General features: G+C 48.2%; 1 protein-coding gene across 4 annotated transcripts in view; it reads left to right on the top strand.

Annotated features, from left to right (window-relative positions):
• The first annotated feature begins 13,509 nt into the window (after window positions 1–13,509).
• Window positions 13,510–18,552, top strand: part of ILVBL (ilvB acetolactate synthase like) — a 12,093-nt gene continuing 7,050 nt past the window's right edge. The window contains exons 1-6 of one of the 4 annotated variants that reach the window (XM_025366040.1): window positions 13,510–13,626; window positions 14,210–14,354; window positions 15,656–15,857; window positions 15,989–16,116; window positions 16,203–16,341; window positions 16,429–16,540. In XM_025366040.1, coding sequence (XP_025221825.1) covers window positions 14,220–14,354; window positions 15,656–15,857; window positions 15,989–16,116; window positions 16,203–16,341; window positions 16,429–16,540 — 716 coding nt within the window. In that variant the 5' untranslated portion in view covers window positions 13,510–13,626; window positions 14,210–14,219. Of the gene's footprint in view, window positions 13,900–14,209; window positions 14,355–15,655; window positions 15,858–15,988; window positions 16,117–16,202; window positions 16,342–16,428; window positions 16,541–18,552 lie in introns of all 4 variants that reach the window. The other 3 variants (XM_025366038.1, XM_025366037.1, XM_025366039.1) reach the window with 3 other exon arrangements.

Raw genomic sequence — 18,552 nt, 5'->3', positions numbered from 1 at the left:
CACTTGAACCTTCAGATAAGACCGCAGCTCTGGCCAACTTTTTGATTGTAGCCTGTGAGTAGCTGTGCCCCAACTAAGATTCCTGATCTATAAACACTTTGAGATAATAAACCTGTGTGGGTTTTTTCCTTTTTTTTTTTTTTTTTTTTGGAGTCTCACTCTCTGTCACTCATGCTAGAGTACAGTGGCATGATCACAGCTCACTGCAACCACCACCTCCTGATTCAAGCAATTCTCCTGCCTCAGCCTCCCGAGTAGCTGGGATTACAGGTGTGTGCCACCACATCCAGCTAATTTTTGTATTTTTAGTAAAGACGGGGTTTTATCAGGGGTTTCCGCTTTTGTGTCTTCCTCATTTTCTCTTGCCGTTGCCATGTAAGAAGTGCCTTTTGCCTCCTGTTGTGATTCTGAGACCTCCCTAGCCATTGGAACTGTAAGTCCAATTAAACCTTTTTTTCTTCCCAGTCTCAGGTATGTCTTTATCAGTAGCATGAGAATGGACGAATACAGGTGGTTCCTCAAAAAGTTAAAAATGGATTTAGCATATGGTTTAGCAATTCTACTTCTGGGTATACATCCAAAAAACCTGAAAGCAAGCTCTTGAAGAGGTATTTGTACACCCATATTCAGAGCAACATTATTCACAATAGCCAAAAAAGTTGGAAGCAACCCAACTGCCCTTCAGTGGATGGATGAATAAATAAGACATGGTGTAGCACATACCACCATACAACGGAATATTATTCATTCTTTTTTTTTTTTTTTTTTTGAGACAGAGTCTCTCTGTCGCCCAGGCTGGAGTGCAGTGGCCGGATCTCAGCTCACTGCAAGCTCCGTCTCCCGGGTTTACGCCATTCTCCTGCCTCAGCTTCCCGAGTAGCTGGGACTACAGGCACCCCCCACCTCGCCCAGCTAGTTTTTTGCGTTTTTTAGTAGAGACGGGGTTTCACCGTGTTAGCCAGGATGGTCTCGATCTCCTGACGTCGTGATCCGCCCGCCTCGGCCTCCCAAAGTGCTGAGATTACAGGCTTGAGCCACCGCGCCCGGCCATATTATTCATTCTTAAGAAGAAGGAAATTCTGACACGACATGGATGAGCCTGGAGGATAGTACGCTAAGTGAGATAAGCCAATAACAAAACAAGAAGTACTGTATAATTCTACTTCTATGAGGTACCCAGATAATTCTACTTCTATGAGGTACCCAGAGCATTCAAATTCATAGAGACAGAAAGTAGAACACGAGTTACCATGGCCTGAGGGAGATGAGAATGGGGACTGAGTGTTTAATGGGTATGGAGTTTCACTTTCGCAAGATGGAAGAGTCCTGATAATGGGTGGTGGTCATGGTTACACAACAGTGTGAATGTATTTAATGCCACTGAGACTTAAAAATGACTCTACTGGTAGTGTTTATGTTACGTGTATTTTGCCACAACTAAAAATAGAAATTAAGTTAAAAGAGATACGCAATGAAAGGCAGCCAGTTAGCAACATTGAGTTGGCAAGATAAGAGTTTATTTCTCTTGTAGATATCTTGGTTCTGAAATATCTAAATCACCTCTCTAAACAGGCAGAACTAGATGAACTAGTACCACTGCATACAATGTACGTGCACCTCCTTCTTCTCATACACAGACCATCCCTATCTAAGAGACATAGTCTAATGACTCATCCACTCACTGGTCCAGTTTGAAATATAACATATCTCCATTGAGCTCTGGTATGGTTTCTCATGGTCTGGTGGCCTACAAACTTAGAAAGCTCCCTCTAGTCTACATGTAGTATAAATGATAAAACCATAGTCAAACAAACAAACAAACAAACCCCTCTGCCCCCAATTTCCCAAACAATAAAAAACCCCAACCTCAATGGAAGCATGGGAAATACACAAAAGTCAATGAATTGCAATATGAAATTTTCATTATGCAGAAATTAACTAGGTGTGCAGTGGTTCATGCTTGTAATCCCAGCACTTTGGGAAACTGAGGTTGGAGGACTGCTTGAGGCCACGAGTTTGAGACCAGCCTGGGCAACATAGTGAGACCCCATCTCTACAAAAGAAACAAAACATTATCTGGGTGTGGTGGTGTGTGCCTGTGGTCCCAGCTACTCAGGAGGCTGAGATGGGAGGATTGCTTGAGCCCAGGAGATTGAGACTGCAGTGAGCTATGATTGTGCCACTGTACTCCAGCCTGGGCACCAGAGAAAGACCCAGTCTGTAAAAAGCAAAACAAAACAAATACAGATTTTATTAGGCAGAAATTGTGAAGACTCCTTGAAGGGCAGCATTGCCAGAGAGTGAGTCCTTTGTCCATTGTCCTCCATGGTCCTTGGTTTTGTCCTCTAGCAGGGCCCTTCATTGTTTTCTATGCCCCAAGGCCATTTCTGAAGCTTTCTCATCTAATTTCTTGCTGGTACAATTTTGAGCGGGCTCATGACACAAATTTGGGGGATTTTTATTTATTTTTATTTATTTATTTATTTTGAGACGGAGTCTTGCTCTGTCGCCCAGGCTGGAGTGCAGTGGCCGGATCTCAGCTCACTGCAAGCTCCGCCTCCCGAGTTCACGCCATTCTCCTGCCTCAGCCTCCCGAGTAGCTGGGACTACAGGCGCCCGCCACATCGCCTGGCTAGTTTTTTGTATTTTTTAGTAGAGACGGGGTTTCACCATGTTAGCCAGGATGGTCTCGATCTCCTGACCTCGTGATCCACCCGTCTCAGCCTCCCAAAGTGCTGGGATTACAGGCTTGAGCCACCGCGCCCGGCCGGATTTTTTTTTTTGAGACAGGGTCTTCCTCTGTCACCCAGGCTGGACTGCAGTGATGTGAATATGGCTCACTGCAGCCTCAACCTTGTGGGCTCAAGGGATCCTCGTACCTCAGGCTCCCATGTGTCTGGGACCACAGGCATGCACCCCCATGCTCGGCTAATTTTTTAAATTTTTTGCAGAGATTGGGTCTCACTTTGTTGCCTAGGCCAATTCTCAAACTCCTGGGCTCAATTGATTCCCCTGCCTTGGCTTCCCAAAGTGCTGGGATTACAGGCATGAACCACTGCTCCCGGCCAAAATTGTTTTTATTTTATTTTATTTTATTTATTTTATTTTATTTTATTTTATTTTATTTTTCTGAGATGGAGTCTCCCTTTGTCACCCAGTCTAGAGTACAGTGGCGCGATCTTGGCTCACTGCAATATCTGCCTCCCTGGTTCAAGCGATTCTCCTGCCTCAGCCTCCCGAGTAGCTGGGATTATAGGCATGCGCCATCATGCCAGGCTCATTTTTGTATTTTTAGTAGAGATGAGCTTTCACTAGTTGGCCAAGCTGGTCTTGAACTCCTGACCTCAAGTAATCCACCCGCCTCAGCCTCCCAAAGTGCTAGGATTATAGTCACGAGCCATTGCTCCCCACTGAGATTGTTTATTTAATGTCAAATAATCACAGTCAAAAGACTGTGCCAAAGCAGGCCAGGCTTACAGCCTCTATGCCTGGACCTTGGTATTCTCTCATCTTTTCTTTCTTTCTTTTTTTTTTTTTTTTTTTTTTTGAGACAGAATTTCGCTCTTGTTGCCCAGGCTGGAGTGCTATGGTGTGATCTCGGCTCACCGCAACCTTCACCACCTGGGTTCAAGCCATTCTCCTGCCTCAGCCTCCCGAGTACCTGGGATTATAGGCGTGGGCCACCACACCCAGCTAATTTTTGTATTTTTAGTAGAGACAGGGTTTCACCACGTTGGCCAGGATGGTCTCGATCTCCTGACCTCGTGATCCGCCCGCCTTGGCCTCCTAAAGTGCTGGGATTACAGGCATGAGCCACCGCGCCCGGCGGTATTCTCTCATCTTAGTGACAGCTACTCTTAGCTTTCTGAAAAGCAGAGTTGCGAGGGGAGGCAGTACTCTTGCTCCTGGGTTGACTCTCACAGTCTAGAAGAGAGTGCCAAGTGGGAAGCTGCTGAGAACCCGCTGCCTCAGCAGAGCCATCTTGCATGGATGCTTCATTTTGTGGGTGCAGGAGGTGTTTTGCTTTGAAGCCCTGTGAGGCCCTGAATCACCACAGTCAGTTCATTTCAACTGTAGCCTGCAGGGAGAAAGAGCCTCCCTTGATATAATTCTTTTTTTTTTTTTTTTTGAGACAGAGTCTCACTGTCTTGCCCAGGATGGAGGGCAGTGGCGCGATCTCGGCTCACTGCAACTTCCGCCTCCCAGGTTCAAGCAGTTCTCCTGCCTCAGCCTCCTAAGTAGCTGGGACTACAGGTGCCCACTGCCACGCCCCACTAATTGTTTGTATTTCAGCAGAGATAGTGTTTCACAGTGTTGCCCAGGCTGGTCTCGAACTCCTGAGCTCGGGCAATCCACCCGCCTCGGCCTCCCAAAGTGCTGGGATTACAGGTGTGAGGCACCACGCCCGGCCTCATTGATGTAATTCTATTCCTTTCCATCTCCACTTGCTACAGTACATCTCTCTCGTTATTAATAGTAGCCAGAAGTAGTCAATACACACACACAATTAGTCTGAGTTCTTCCAATGACATCTCCAAAGCTTGGAGACTCCATCAGTACCTGCTCTGTTATTGAAGACATCACAGTTTTACCTAGTGGTTTGCCATAACGTAACATAGATCACCAGATCCTCACCTTGTATCTGTGTCTCCATGACCTGCTGTCTGATGGTCAAGTTAATGCCTTATAGTCCAGGTTTTTATTACAGCAGAACCCCAGTTCTGGTACTTAGGAGGGCAAAACCCCACATCTGGTACTTATTAGGGCAAAACCCCACTCTTGGTGCTAACTTTTAAGTTATTGTACAGTATGAGCTGATGCTGTAACAACGAGACCCTAAAATAGAGTAGTTTAACCTGGATAGAAGTTATATCTTGCTTGTGTACAGGTCTAGAGGTGGGTAGTTTAGGGCTGGTAAAGTGCTTTCCTTAAATCATAGCTTCCAGGTCTGAGTCCAGAATTGTTTCTTTAGCTCCAACCATACTTTTTTTTTTTTTTTTTTTAGACAAGAGTCTTGCTGTGTCACTCAGGCTGGAGTGCAGTATTATGATCTCAGTTCACTTTAACCTCCGCCTCCCGGGTTCAAGTGATTCTCGTTCCTCAGTCTCCCGAGTAGCTGGGACTACAGGCGCATGCCATCATGACTGGCTAATTTTTGTATTTTTAGTAGAAATAGGGTTTCTCCATGTTGGCCAGGCTGATCTTGAACTCCTGGCCTCAAGTGATCCGCTCACCTCGACCTCCCCAAAGTGCTGGGATTACAGGTGTGAGTCACCGCGCCCAGCCCAACCATACATTTTTATCCCAGGCTATAGGAGAAACTTGAAAGCTCAAAGGAACATATACTCCTTCCTCTAAAGGGCACATTGGGCTAGGTGTGGTGGCTCACGCCTGTAATCCCAGCACTTTGGGAGGCCAAGGTGGGTGGATCGTCTGAGGTCAGGAGTTCAAGACCAGCCTGGCCAACATGGCGAAACCCTGTCTCTACTAAAAGTACAAAAACTAGCCAAGCATGGTTGCGGGCACCTGTAATCCCAGCTACTCAGGAGGCTGAGGCAGAAGAATTACTTGAACCCAGAAGGCAGATGTTGTAGTGAGCCAAGATGGTGCCATTGCACTCCAGCCTGGGTGACAAGAGCAAAACTCCATCTCAACAAAATAAATAAATAAATAAATAAATAAAAAGTATGACATAGTGGACTTTGCACTTTGGGGTACTTATTATACCCAATGGAGTACTATTTAGCCATGAAAAAGAATGAGATCCTGTCATTTGCAACAATTTAGATGGAACTGGAGGTTGTTGAGTAAAATAAGCATGCAGCCATGCACAGACAGACTGCAAATTCTCACTTATTTGTGGGAGCTAAAATTAAAACAATTGAACTCTAGGAGATAGAGAGTAGAAGGATGGTTGGCAGGCTGGGAAGGGTAGTGGGGGATGTGGCGGAAGTGGGAATGGTTAATGGATACAGAAAAAAAAAACTTGTCTTCCCCATAAATACATACACCTACTATGTACTCACAAAAATTAAAAAATAAAAAATAAAAATAAAAATAAAAGTTACATCAGTGCAGTTTGGGAAGTAAAAAAAAAGAAAAGAAAAGAAATGTGTCTAATATCAAACAGCAATTGAAAGGCAAAATTAGTATTCAGCCCCAAGTTGTCAATACTCTTCATAATCTTATCCAGTTCATTGGGAGCCAAGATCCTGTGGTTAGTACAAAAACAAAAACAAAAACAAACAAACAAAGGAAATGCAGGATAAAAGAAAGGGAAGGGAGACAGGAGTGAAGATCTCCTTCCCAGGTGGTCTGATGGGAGCCTCAAGAGAAAAATAAACATTTTTTGTTTTTTGGTGTTTTTTTTTTTTCTTTTTCTCTTTTTTGAGACGGAGTTTTACTCTTGTTGCCCTGGAGTGCAATGGCACAATCTCAGCTCACTGCAACCTCTGCCTCCCAGGTTGAAGCGATTCTCCTGCCTCAGCTTCCTGAGTAGCTGGGATTATAGGCGCGCACCACCACGCCCAGCTAATTTTTTGTATTTTTTGGTAGAGACGGGGTTTCACTATGTTGGCCAGGCTGGTCTCAAACTCCTGACCTTAGGCGATCCACCTGCCTCAGCCTCCTAAAGTGCTGGGATTACATGCATGAGCCACCGTGCTTGGCCGAGAGAAATAAAGTTTTAGAGCAATTTCTAGATTCTGTGTATTCATGATTAGCTAATATAACTCTCTCTGGGAAGGAAATAATAATTATTAAGAGAATAATAATTCTTTATTTCTTTTCTTTTTTTTTTTTTTTTTTTTTTTTTTTTTAGGGGGTAAGGGATAAAAAAAAAAATATTTTCAAGTTATGACTATTAAGAAACAATAATACCCTTCCCTTTCTCACAGCTANTTTTTTTGAGACGGAGTCTCGCTCTGTCGCCCAGGCTGGAGTGCAGTGGCCAGATCTCAGCTCACTACAAGCTCCGCCTCCCGGGTTTACGCCATTCTCCTGCCTCAGCCTCCCGAGTAGCTGGGACTACAGGCGCCCGCCACCTCGCCCGGCTGTTTTTTTGTACTTTTTAGTAGAGACGGGGTTTCACCGCGTTAGCCAGGATGGTCTCGATCTCCTGACCTTGTGATTCGCCCGTCTCGGCCTCCCAAAGTGCTGGGATTACAGGCTTGAGCCACCGCGCCCGGCCTTTTCTTTTCTTTTTGAGATGGAGTCTGGCTCTGTTGCCCAGGCTGGAGTGCAGTGGTGCGATCTTGGCTCACTGCAAGCTCCGCCTCCTGGGTTCACGCCATTCTCCTGCCTCAGCCTCCCGTGCAGCTGGGACTACAGGCGCCCACCACCATGCCCGGCTAATTTTTTTCTTGTATTTTTAGTACAGATGGGGTTTCACCGTGTTCACCAGGATAGTCTCGATCTCCTGACCTCGTGATCCGCCCGCCTGGGCCTCCCAAAGTGCTGGGATTACAGACGTGAGCCACCGCGCCCGGCCATGAGAATCATAATTCTTATACCGTGTTCCACTAGGCATGACTAAAGAGGTCCATATTTTGGAGGATGACTCTCTTCTCTGCCAATAGTAATTGCCTTTCTTTTTATAATACATGAAGTATAATATTGAATAAATGCTTACTACATTGCTGAGTAGCATTCCATGGAATGGATGTGCCATAGGATGTTTAACTATTTACTTCTTGAGGAATATTTTGGTTTTTCCAGTTTCGGGCTATTAACAAAAAGCTTCTACGGGTCAGCTCAACCCAGGATGTTGGATTTCAATTTCAATTTTTTTTTTTTTTTTGAGACAGAGTCTTGCTCTGTTGCCCAGGCTGGCGAATCTCCTGCCTCAGCCTCTTGAGTTGCTGGGATTACAGGTGCGTGCCACCAGGCCTGGCTAATTTTTGTATTTTTAGTAGAGAAGGGTTTCACCATGTTGGCCAGGTTGGTGTCGAACTCCTAACTTCAAGTGATCTGCCTGCCTCGGCCTTCCAAAGTGCTGGGATTACAGGTGTGAGTCCCCGTGCCTGGCCTCAATTTTTCTTTTTTGAGAAAAGGTCTTGCTCTGTTGCCCGGGTTGGAGTGCAGTGGCATGATCATAGCCCACTACAGCCTCAAACTCCTGAGCTCAAGCAATCCTCCCATCTCAGCCTCCCAGGTAACTGGGACTACAGGTGCACACCACCACACCTGGCTAATTTTTAAATTGTTTGTAGAAACAGAGTCTTTCTAAGTTGCTCAGGCTGGTCTCAAACTCTTAAGCGATCCTCCTGCGTTGGCCCCCCAAAGGGTTGCGATCACAGGCATGAGTACCCAGCCTCCTTTTCAGTTTTAAGGGGCATGTTGAGCACATTGAAAGTTATGTAGGATGACTCCATTTTTCTTTTAAATTTTGGGAACCTGTTCATTTATACATTACTAACAACTCCTTTAGTAATGTTTTTGTGGTTTCTGTGGATTGTTTATTTTCCCCAGTGGCGAGAGCTTGTTGGTTTTCATTTATTTGCTTGAGTGAATGGAAATACCAGTTCCACCATTCCCTGTTACGCATTACCTCCTACAGGTGTGGAGCCAGTTAGGACTCACACCTCATGACGATGGTTGGAAGCCTACACAATGCTGGAGATGAAAGCCAGGATTAGGGGCCTGCATCAGTTTAGAAGGAGCTCTAAGTGCCTTAGGAGCCTTCTCAAAGGCTGTAGGAGTGTTTAGAAACACAGGCATTTCATGCCCACTGGGAAGAGTCAGGAAACCTGGGAACCAGTTTAACTCTGAACCACTCGCTGGGACTTGCAGAGATCACCCGCCTCTGTGCCTCACAAGTCATCAAAGAGAGGAACTGACATTGATGATCGCTTCCCTCTGTGACATTTCCAGACTCTATACTTACTACGAAACTCATAAAAATAAGGATTGACGAGGATATGAGGGTGTGGTAAGTGCACTGCTTCCCCAGGCTTGAAACACTTAACAGTAGCGTTTCCTGCGAGTAACATCAAAGACGCCTTTGAACTGAACAGGCAGAAATTGAGTCCCTCTTCCAGTTCTCTTTCAAACCTTCTAGTTACTTCAAGGGACCACTTTGGTTTGACACCAGTGTGTCTTTAAACAATACTATTTCCTTATGGACATTGTGTGTGTGCATATAATTATTTATTTACACATATATGTATAAAATTATATGTATGTAATATTAGCTTTTACAGAATCATGCAGTAAAATTGAACATTTTCAGAGTTCAGTTCAATAAAAATTTTAACATAGGTAACCACTATCATAATTAGAATTGTAACATAAGCAACCACCACAATACAAAACAGTTCTATCACCCCCAAAACCTTCTATGCTGCCCCTTTTATTCTAACACCCTTCCCTAACCCCTGGCAACACTGATCTCTCCTCCCACAGCATGGTTTTATCACTCTTGGAGAATATCGTATAAATGGATCATATTAGTGGTACCTTTGAAATTGGCTTCTTTCTTTTTTGTTTTGAGATAGAGTTTCACTTTTGTTGCTCAGGCTGGAGTGCAATGGTACAATCTTGGCTCACCGCAACCTCTGTCTCCTGGGTTCAAGTGATTCTCCTGCCCCAGCCTCCTGAGTAGCTGGGATCACAGGCGCCAACCACCACACCTGGCTAAATTTTAATATTTTTAGTAGAGATGGGGTTTCACCATGTTGGTCAGGGTGGTCTCGAACTCCTGACCTCAGGTCATCCACCCGCCTCAGCCTCCCAAAGTGCTGGGATTACAGGCATGAGCCCCACACCCGGCCAAGATTGGCTTCTTTCAATCAGGCTACTTATGTTGAGATTCATCCAAAGCGTTGTGTGTTTCTCTGCTTTTCTGTTTTGTTGTATTTTATGTTTTTAGCAAGACAGAGGGTCTTGCTCTGTCTCCCAGACTGGAGTGCAGTAGGACAATCTTGGCTTACTGCGGCCTCGAACTCCTGGGCTCAAGGGATCTTCCCGCCTCAGCCTCCAGTATCTGGGACTACAGCTGCATGCCACCATGCCTGGCTAGTTTTATATATATATATATATATATACACACACACACACACACACACACATATACATACACATATATATATTTATTTGAGATGGAGTCTTGCTTTGTCACCCAGGCTAGAGTACAAAGGTACGATCTCAGCTCACTGCAACCTCTGCCTCCCGGGTTCAAGAGATTCTCTTCCTTCAGCCTCCTGAGTAGCTGGGATTACAGGCACCCATCACCACGCCTGGCTCATTTTTTATATTTTTAATAGAGCAGGGTTTCACCATGTTGATCCGGTTGGTCTCGAACTCCTGACCTCAGGTGATCCACCCGCCTAGGCCTCCCAAAGTGCTAGGATTACAAGCGTGAGCCACTGCACCTGGCCTGTCGTGTTTTAGTAGTTTGCCCTCTTTATTGCTGAGCAGTGTTTCATGGTATGGGTGAATCACAGTTTATTCCTTTCTTAAGGGATTTTTTTTTCCCCCCAGTTTTCAGCTATTGCAAATAAAGCTCCTACGAATAAGCATGTGCAGATTGTGTGTGGTTGCATATTGTTCAAAATCCTCTCTGGCTTTCCAATTCACTTAGAATAAAATTTGCAGTCCTCCTGCAGTCTGTAAAATCACACCTGTCCGGCCTTTGTCCAGCCTTTGATAGCATTTCCTCCCTGCCTCCTCTGCTCTCTTTCTTCCAGCGATCCTGGCTTTCCTGACTTTCTCTGCACATGCAAAGCCCATCCCATTTGTAATGAGTTGAATGGTAGATGCTAAAATGTACATTCACAACCTGCGAATGTGACTTAATTTAGAAAATGTTTTTGCAGAAGTGAGGGGTCTCAAGATGAGGCTATCCTGGATTAGGGTGGTACCTAAATGCAACATCAAGTGTCCTTATAAGACATAGAGGAGGAGGGCTGGGCTTGGTGGCGCATGCCTGTAATCCCAGTGCTTTGGGAGGCTGAGGCAGGTGGATTGCCCAATGTCAGGAGTTCGAGACCACTCTGGTCTACTTGGTGAAACTCCGTCTCTACTAAAAATACAAAAAAATTTAGCTGGGTGTTGTGGCGTGTGCCTGTAAGCCCAGCTACTCAGGAGGCTGAGGCAGGAGAACTGCTTGAACCCAGAAGGTGGAGGTTGCCATGAGCCAAGATCGCGCCACTGTACTCCAGCCTGGGAGACGCAGTGAGACTCTGTTTCCAAAAAAAAAAAAAAAAAACAGAAGTAGATGCAGGCACAGGGAATAAGGCCATCTGAAGATATTGCAGAAACTGGAGTGACGCAGCCACAAGCCAAAGAATGCCTGGAGCCTCTGGAAGTTGGAGGAGGTAAGGATCCTCCCCCAGAGATCTTCAGAGAATGTATGGCTCAGCTGATGCCTCCACGCTGAATTTCTGGCCTCCAGAGTGTAAGAAAATTAATTCCTGTTGTTTCAAGCCACCCAATTTGTAGTAATGTATTATGGCTGTCAAAGGAAATTAATAAACCACTTGAGGGCCTTTACACGTGCCATCTCCTCTACCTGTATTACTCTTTCCCCAGATTCTTGTGGGGCCCATGTCCTCACTTCCTCCTGGTCTCTGTGCTCAACTCTCACCTACTTAGAGAGTCCTCCTGCTCGTCTTAAGAGAGGCCCTTACTGTATCCCTCTAACTCTATAATTTGTTGCACTTCTCTTTAAATATCAATCAATTTTGATACATGGTATTTGTTCTCTCTCCTGCCCCACCCCCACCCCTTTTTCTAAGAGACAGGGTCTTTTTGCTTGCTCTGTTGCCCAAGCTGGAGTGCAGTGGCATGATCACAGCTCACTGTAGCCAGGACCTCTTGGGTTCAAGCAATCCTCCCTTCTCAGCCTCCCAAGCAGCTAGGATAACAAGCACCTGCCACCATGCTCAGCTAACTTTTTTTTTTTTTTTAAATTTTTTAGACAGAGTCTTGCTCTGTTGCCCAGGCTGGAGTGCAATGGCGTGATCTCAGCTCATTGCAACCTCCGCCTCTTGGCTAAGTTTATTTATTTACTTATTTATTTTTATTTTTTTGAGACGGAGTCTCACTCTGTCGCCCAGGCTGGAGTGCAGTGGTGTGATCTCGGCTCACTGCAAGCTCTGCCTCCCGGTTCAGGCCATTCTCCTGCCTCAGCCTCCCGAGTAACTGGGACTACAGGCGCCCACCACCGTGCCCGGCTAATTTTTTGTATTTTTAGTAGAGACGGGGTTTCACCGTGGTCTCCATCTCCTGACCTCGTGATCCGCCTGCCTCAGCCTCCCAATGTGCTGGTATTACAGGTGTGAAATACCACGCCCGGCCGGTTTTTTTTTTTTTTTTTTTTGAGAGATGGGGTCTCACTTTTTGGCCCCGGCTGGTCTCAAATTCCTGGCCTCAAGCGATCCTCCTGCCTTGGCCTCCCAAAGTGCTGGGATTACATGGGCCACCGTGCCAGGCTCATTTCCCTTTTTAAAAAAGTCACTTGTCCTCTGTGTATATTTGTTTCAGGGACTGTTGATTTGTTTCAGCCTTCGGCTGAGAAGGTTTTTGGACATTTCTCTAGTGACAATCTTTCTTTATCTGGGGAGAGATAGGACAGATAATTAGTCTTGGAGCGTGTTAAAGCTTTGTCTCCCAAGAAAGAATTTACATCTATTACAACATCTTTCTCTCTCTCTCTGGAAAACTGTATCCTTGCTACTAAGACTTTTTTTTTTTTTTTTTTTAGCTTTACAGAAAAGCTGTAAAGATAGCAAGATAATTTTTATCTACTCTTTATCCAGCTTCCCTGAATGTTAACATATAACCATAATACATTTACTGAAACAAAAAGATTAACACTGGTTCATTACTGTTAACTCAACTCCAGACTTTATTTGGATTTCACTAGCTTTATCCGTAAATTTGTCCTTTTCTTGATTCCTGGATCCAGTCCAGGGTACTATATTGAATTTACTTGTCACATCTCCTTTCCTGCCTCTGGTCTGTGGCAGTGCCTCAGTCTTTCTTTTTCATGACCTTGACAGTTTTGGAGAGGTCTGGTTAGGCATTTTATAGACTGTGACTCAATTTGAGTTCCTTTGCTTGCTACTATATTATATAAAAAATATACACATATATATGCATAAATATTCATTTATAGTGTGGAAAACATACATAACATAAAATTTACCATTTTAAGTATTATTATTTTGTGAGACACGGTTTGCTCTGTCGCCCAGGCTAGACTGCAGTGGTACATACAGCCCCGCTGGTGTGGAAAGCGAGCTGTGTTCCGACGGCCTGAACCTACGGGATTACATTGTTTGACCAATGGAAGGCTGCGGAAGGTGGGCCCCCAAAGGTCTGGGCTCCTGAAGCCGCCGGGGGGCGTGGCCTCCAGGTTTAAAAAAAATAAAATGGGTGCGAGGCCTGCAGTGTGAGCCAATGAAAGGCGAGGGGAGGCGGGGTCTGTGCGCCAGGCGGCCAGTAGAGGCAAGGCTCTTTCGGGTGGCCCCGGAGCGTGGCTCCGACTGTGCGCATGCGCATCGGGCCGGACTACGGGGCGCCGCTGAGCCAAGTGGGCGACCCGGGCAAGGACGGGCTCCCGGGTCACGTGACACGGAGCTGGCCGAATTCTGCAGGAGGCAACGCCATAGCCTAGAGGTGAAAGTGCATAGCCTCGGGGGTCGAGCTGGTGTGGGAGAACCACATCCTGATGCGATGTGACCTCGACCCGTAGCCCGGGGTCTGGGTCCAGGCTCGGGCCCGTGCGCTCTCTAAGGGAGAGGCGTGGCTTGCGTGGAGGGTCGCGCCAGCTAACCTGGGGGCGTGACCTCGTGCCTCTTGGTGACGTACCGTGGGGCGGGCTCACTCCTGGGGCTGAGTTTTGGGGTCCCGTGGTGGAAGGAGAGGACGGGCTTCTGCCTGTCCATTGACAGGTAGGTAAGTGGAAGATAACTCTGTGGTGCTGTCGTCGCCGCTTTGACCTGTGGTGGCTAGTTTGGGTGGGAGTGGTGGTAACATAAAGGATTTGGGCTAGCCCCGCGAGGGGCGTGACCTTGTCACAGAGAGGCGTGGCTTCACTCCGAGCCTAGGCGCACAAAGGGCGTGGGTGGCAGTGTTGGGGGCGTGGCCGCACAGAAACTGGCGGCAAGGGGCGTGGTCCTGAATCCGGGCTGGGAGAGGGGGCGCGATTTCTTCCGGATAGGTTCCCTGTCGCGCCCAAATCTGGGAAGTGCCCTTTCTCTCTTAGGTGCCACCTCATGGAGACCCCCGCGGCCGCCGCCCCTGCCGGGAGCTTATTCCCCTCCTTCCTGCTCCTGGCGTGCGGGACGCTGGTGGCCGCCTTGCTGGGCGCCGCGCACCGCCTGGGGCTCTTCTATCAGCTGCTGCACAAGGTGCGGGACACAGAATGGGAGGTGGGCTGGGGCAGTCAAAGAGGGAGGGACCTCGTGGTGCTGCTTCCAGCTCACTCATTGCGCAGGGTGGGAAAGCGAGCCCCGACTAGTCCAGAGGGACTGGTAAGAGGCTGTGTCCAGGGCCCTGTCTCCATTGCCACGCTGCGTATGAGGGCCTGGACTTTGCCACTAGTGAGAGACAACATGGAAGCTGCCGCTGCCCGGGCACTTGCACCCCACCTACCTCCTTCCCCAGTGACTCTTTTCACAGAACAGATGGACAGCACCCCTAAACTGGATGGGATAAATGCGGCAGAGGGCAGGCACCAGCAAGGGGGTGGCAGTGAGTTTCATAACAGTTGCCCTCTGCTGACAGTACTGTAGACTTTCTTATCTAGCCGTTAACCTTTTCCTTGAAAGTAGGTGCTGTTCTTTCTGCCTCATTTTCTGCAAGAGGAAGCTGAGGCTCAGAGAGATTGTGTGGTGGTTTGCCCTAGGTGACATGTTTGGAAAGAGCTGACCCCACAGGCTTCCCCCGAACTCCTTGCACCTGTTTGAAATTTACCCCTTCCTCAGACTTCCTTCTTAACCCTTTCTCTCCTAGCAGGGACCAAGCTTGACCTCTCCCTCCCCAAACCCTTCTCTGATCCTTCCTCTGCTAGCCAAGAGTCATGCCACTGACCTTCAGGACTTGCAGAGATTTAAAGCAAGCCTTGGATGTGTAGGACTGTGAGGCAGCTGGAGTTGGGAGGCCTCGGCACAGTCTATGCCAGCAGCTCACTCCTATGCCAGGCACATGGTGGCTGGCAGCCTGTCAACTAAGCCCTGGGCCTGTTTAGCGTCTATCAGGAGGGTATCAGGGAGGCTGGAATCAGGAGCCCAGCTGCCAGGCCCTGCAGGGATACTGGAGGACAGTCAGGAGTCACAGCAGATGGCTCCCTGGCAAACTCCCTGGGTTATATAACCGTCTCCTCTCTCCCTGATTGCCCTGCCATCCTGGAGATGGGCAGTGTAACAGTGGGGCACTTAAGAGCGTGGGTTCTATTAGACTTTCATTCTTACTTGGGCAAGTCTTGATGTCCTCAGCTTAAGAGGGATGTAATGACAAGAGGATCTGATAAGATGTTATGCCTTGCTTTGAGCCTGGTGTGTAGTATAATATATGCCTAACCAAGACCAAGCTTCTCTTGACCTCTCACCCTGCTCCTGCCCCCTTACCTGGGGCAGGGGGATTGCCTCCTTTTCCAGCTGCCCTCTGCCCTGACCTTTAACTTTATTGCTGTACCTGTCCTTGAACCCAGGTGGACAAGGCAAGCGTCCGGCATGGCGGAGAGAACGTGGCCGCTGTGCTGAGGGCCCATGGCGTGCGGTTCATCTTCACGCTGGTCGGTGGGCACATTTCCCCACTGCTGGTGGCCTGTGAGAAACTGGGCATCCGTGTGGTGGACACACGCCATGAGGTCACGGCCGTCTTTGCTGCTGATGCTATGGCCCGCCTGTCCGGTGAGAGCATTGCAGAGAGGGCTGGGGATTGGTTGGACTGTGGGATACAGTGTCTGTGAGGGTTGGGGTTTTTCAGAAGTGGGAGAATGGCCAAGAGAGTGGGCATGGCTGTGATGGGCTCTGTGTTCCAGGAACGGTGGGTGTGGCGGCAGTGACAGCAGGCCCTGGCCTCACTAACACAGTGACGGCGGTGAAGAATGCTCAGATGGCTCAGTCCCCAGTTCTGCTTCTGGGTGGGGCTGCCAGTACTCTGCTGCAGGTACCCAGTCCTTGGGGGCTGGTGGGGGCCTAGGTGGGGCTTAAAGGGCTCATGTGGTAACCCTACCACACCTCTGTCTTTGCCAGAACCGGGGTGCGCTCCAGGCCATTGATCAGCTGTCCCTTTTCCGGCCACTCTGTAAGTTCTGTGCGTCTGTGCGGAGGGTGCGGGACATCGTGCCCACCCTGAGGGCTGCGATGGCTGCTGCCCAGTCGGGCACCCCAGGTAGGTGGAGGATGGTGATGCTGAGCAGTGCTGGGGCCAAGGGGCTGGGGACATGTTGTGGACTCAGCGTCCTCCCTGCCCCTGCAGGTCCAGTGTTTGTGGAGCTGCCCATTGACGTGCTGTACCCCTACTTCATGGTCCAGAAGGAGATGGTGCCAGCCAAGCCACGCAAGGGCCTCGTGGGCCGAGTGGTCTCCTGGTGAATAGCCCCACCACTGCCATTCCCTCCTCTATCCCCCGTCCTCTCCTGCAGCTTCCAGCCTGTGTCCATCCTCCTTTGATTCACTTGTGGAGTGGGAGGAGACAGCTGTGGGGAGAGCATTCCAGGTAGAAGGAACAGCATGTGCAAAGGTCCTGGGGCAGGAATGAATTGGGTGGGTGGGAAAAGCAAGGTGGCCCTCATGGAGGCAGCAGAGGGGAGAGGCTCAGGACAGCCCTCCTCCTCCTCCTCCATCATCATCTCTTCTTCCTCCTCCCTCTTCCTCTTCTCCTCCCTTTCCTCCCCGCCTTTCCCCTCGTCTTCTTCGTTTTCCTCCTCCTTAAGGATGATCCTTGAACCTCAGAAGGGAGGTTCATTCTTACATTTACAGAGGAGGAAGCTCAGAAAGGTGAAGTCACTTGCCCAAAGTCACACAGCTAAGAAGTAGCAGAGCCCAGGCCGGGAGCGGTGGCTCACACCTGTAATCCCAGCACTTTGGGAGGCCGAGGTGGGTGGATCACGAGGTCAGGAGATCGAGACCATCCTGGCTAATACGGTGAAACCTCGTCTCTACAAAAAAAAAAAAAATAAACCAGAAATGGAAACGAAGCTGGGCATGGTGGCTGGCGCCTGTAGTCCCAGTTACTCGGGAGGCTGAGGCAGGAGAATGGCGTGAACCCGGGAGGTGAAGCTTGCAGTGAGCCAAGATCACGCCATGGCACTCCAGCCTGGGAGCCTGGGTGACAGCGCAAGACTCTGTCTCAAAAAAAAAAAAAAAAAGTGGCAGAGCCCAGACTAGAGCCCTCTCCTTTCCTCCTCCTTTCCTTCCCTCACATCTTTTCCTTTCCTTTTTTTTTTTTTTTTTTCTTTGAGACAGAGTCTTCGTTCTGTTGCTCAGGCTGGAGTGCCGTGGCGCGATCTTGGCTCACTGCAACCTCCACCTCCCGGGTTCACGCCATTCTCCTGCCTCAGCCTCCCGAGTAACTGGGACTACGGGCGCCCGCCACCACGCCTGGCTAATACTTGTATTTTTTGTAGAGACGAGGTTTCATCATGTTGGCCAGGCTGGTCTTGAACTCTTAACCTCAAATGATCCACCCTCCTCTGAAGGGGTGGCCTGCCCCTCCAGACCTGTGGGCGTTTCTCATTAGATGGAACGAGGGACTTGAGAAAAGAAATGAGACACAGAGACAAAGTATAGAGAAAGAAAAAGTGGGCCCAGGGGACTGGCGCTCAGCATACAGAGGACCTACACCCGCACAGGTCTCTGAGTTCCCTCAGTATTTATTGATCGTTATCTTTACCATCTTGGAAAAGGGGAAGTGGCAGGATAATAGGATCATAGTAGGGAGAAGATCAGCAGAAAGACATGTGAATAAACATCTCTGTGACATGAGTAAGTTTAAGGAAAAGTGCTGTGCCTTGATATGCATATGCAAATATCTCCATAAACCTTTTTAGCGCATAGAGAGCAGCATTGCCGCTAGCATGTCACACCTTCAGCCCTAAGGCGGTTTTCTCCTTTCTCAGTAAATAGAACATACAATCGGGTTTTACACTGAGATGTTCCATTGCCCAGGGATGGGCAGGAGACAGATGCTTTTCTCTATCTCAACTGCCAAGAGGCCTTTTTTTCCTCTTATACTAGTCCTCCTCAGCACAGACCCTTCACGGGTGTCAGGCTGGGGGACGATTAGGTCTTTCCCTTCCCACGAGGCCATATTTCAGACTGTCACATGGGGAGAAACCTTGGACAATACCTAGCTTTCCTGGGCAGAGGTCCCTGCGACGACCTTCCGCAGTGTATGGGTCCCTGGGTACTTGAGATTAACAGAATGGTGATGACTTTTAACCAGCAAGCTGCCTTCAGGCACTAGTTTAACAAAGCACACCCTGCACAGCCCAAAATCCGTTAAACTTTGAATCACCAGAGCACGTGTCTCTTGCAAGGACAGGGTTGGGGGTAGGGTTACAGATTTTTTTTTTTTTTTTTTTTTTTTTTTTTTTTTTTT

Source organism: Theropithecus gelada, chromosome 19, assembly GCF_003255815.1.
Source record: "Theropithecus gelada isolate Dixy chromosome 19, Tgel_1.0, whole genome shotgun sequence".
Classification (NCBI taxonomy): Eukaryota; Metazoa; Chordata; class Mammalia; order Primates; family Cercopithecidae; genus Theropithecus; species Theropithecus gelada.
This window is presented reverse-complemented; position numbering and strand designations above follow the sequence as displayed.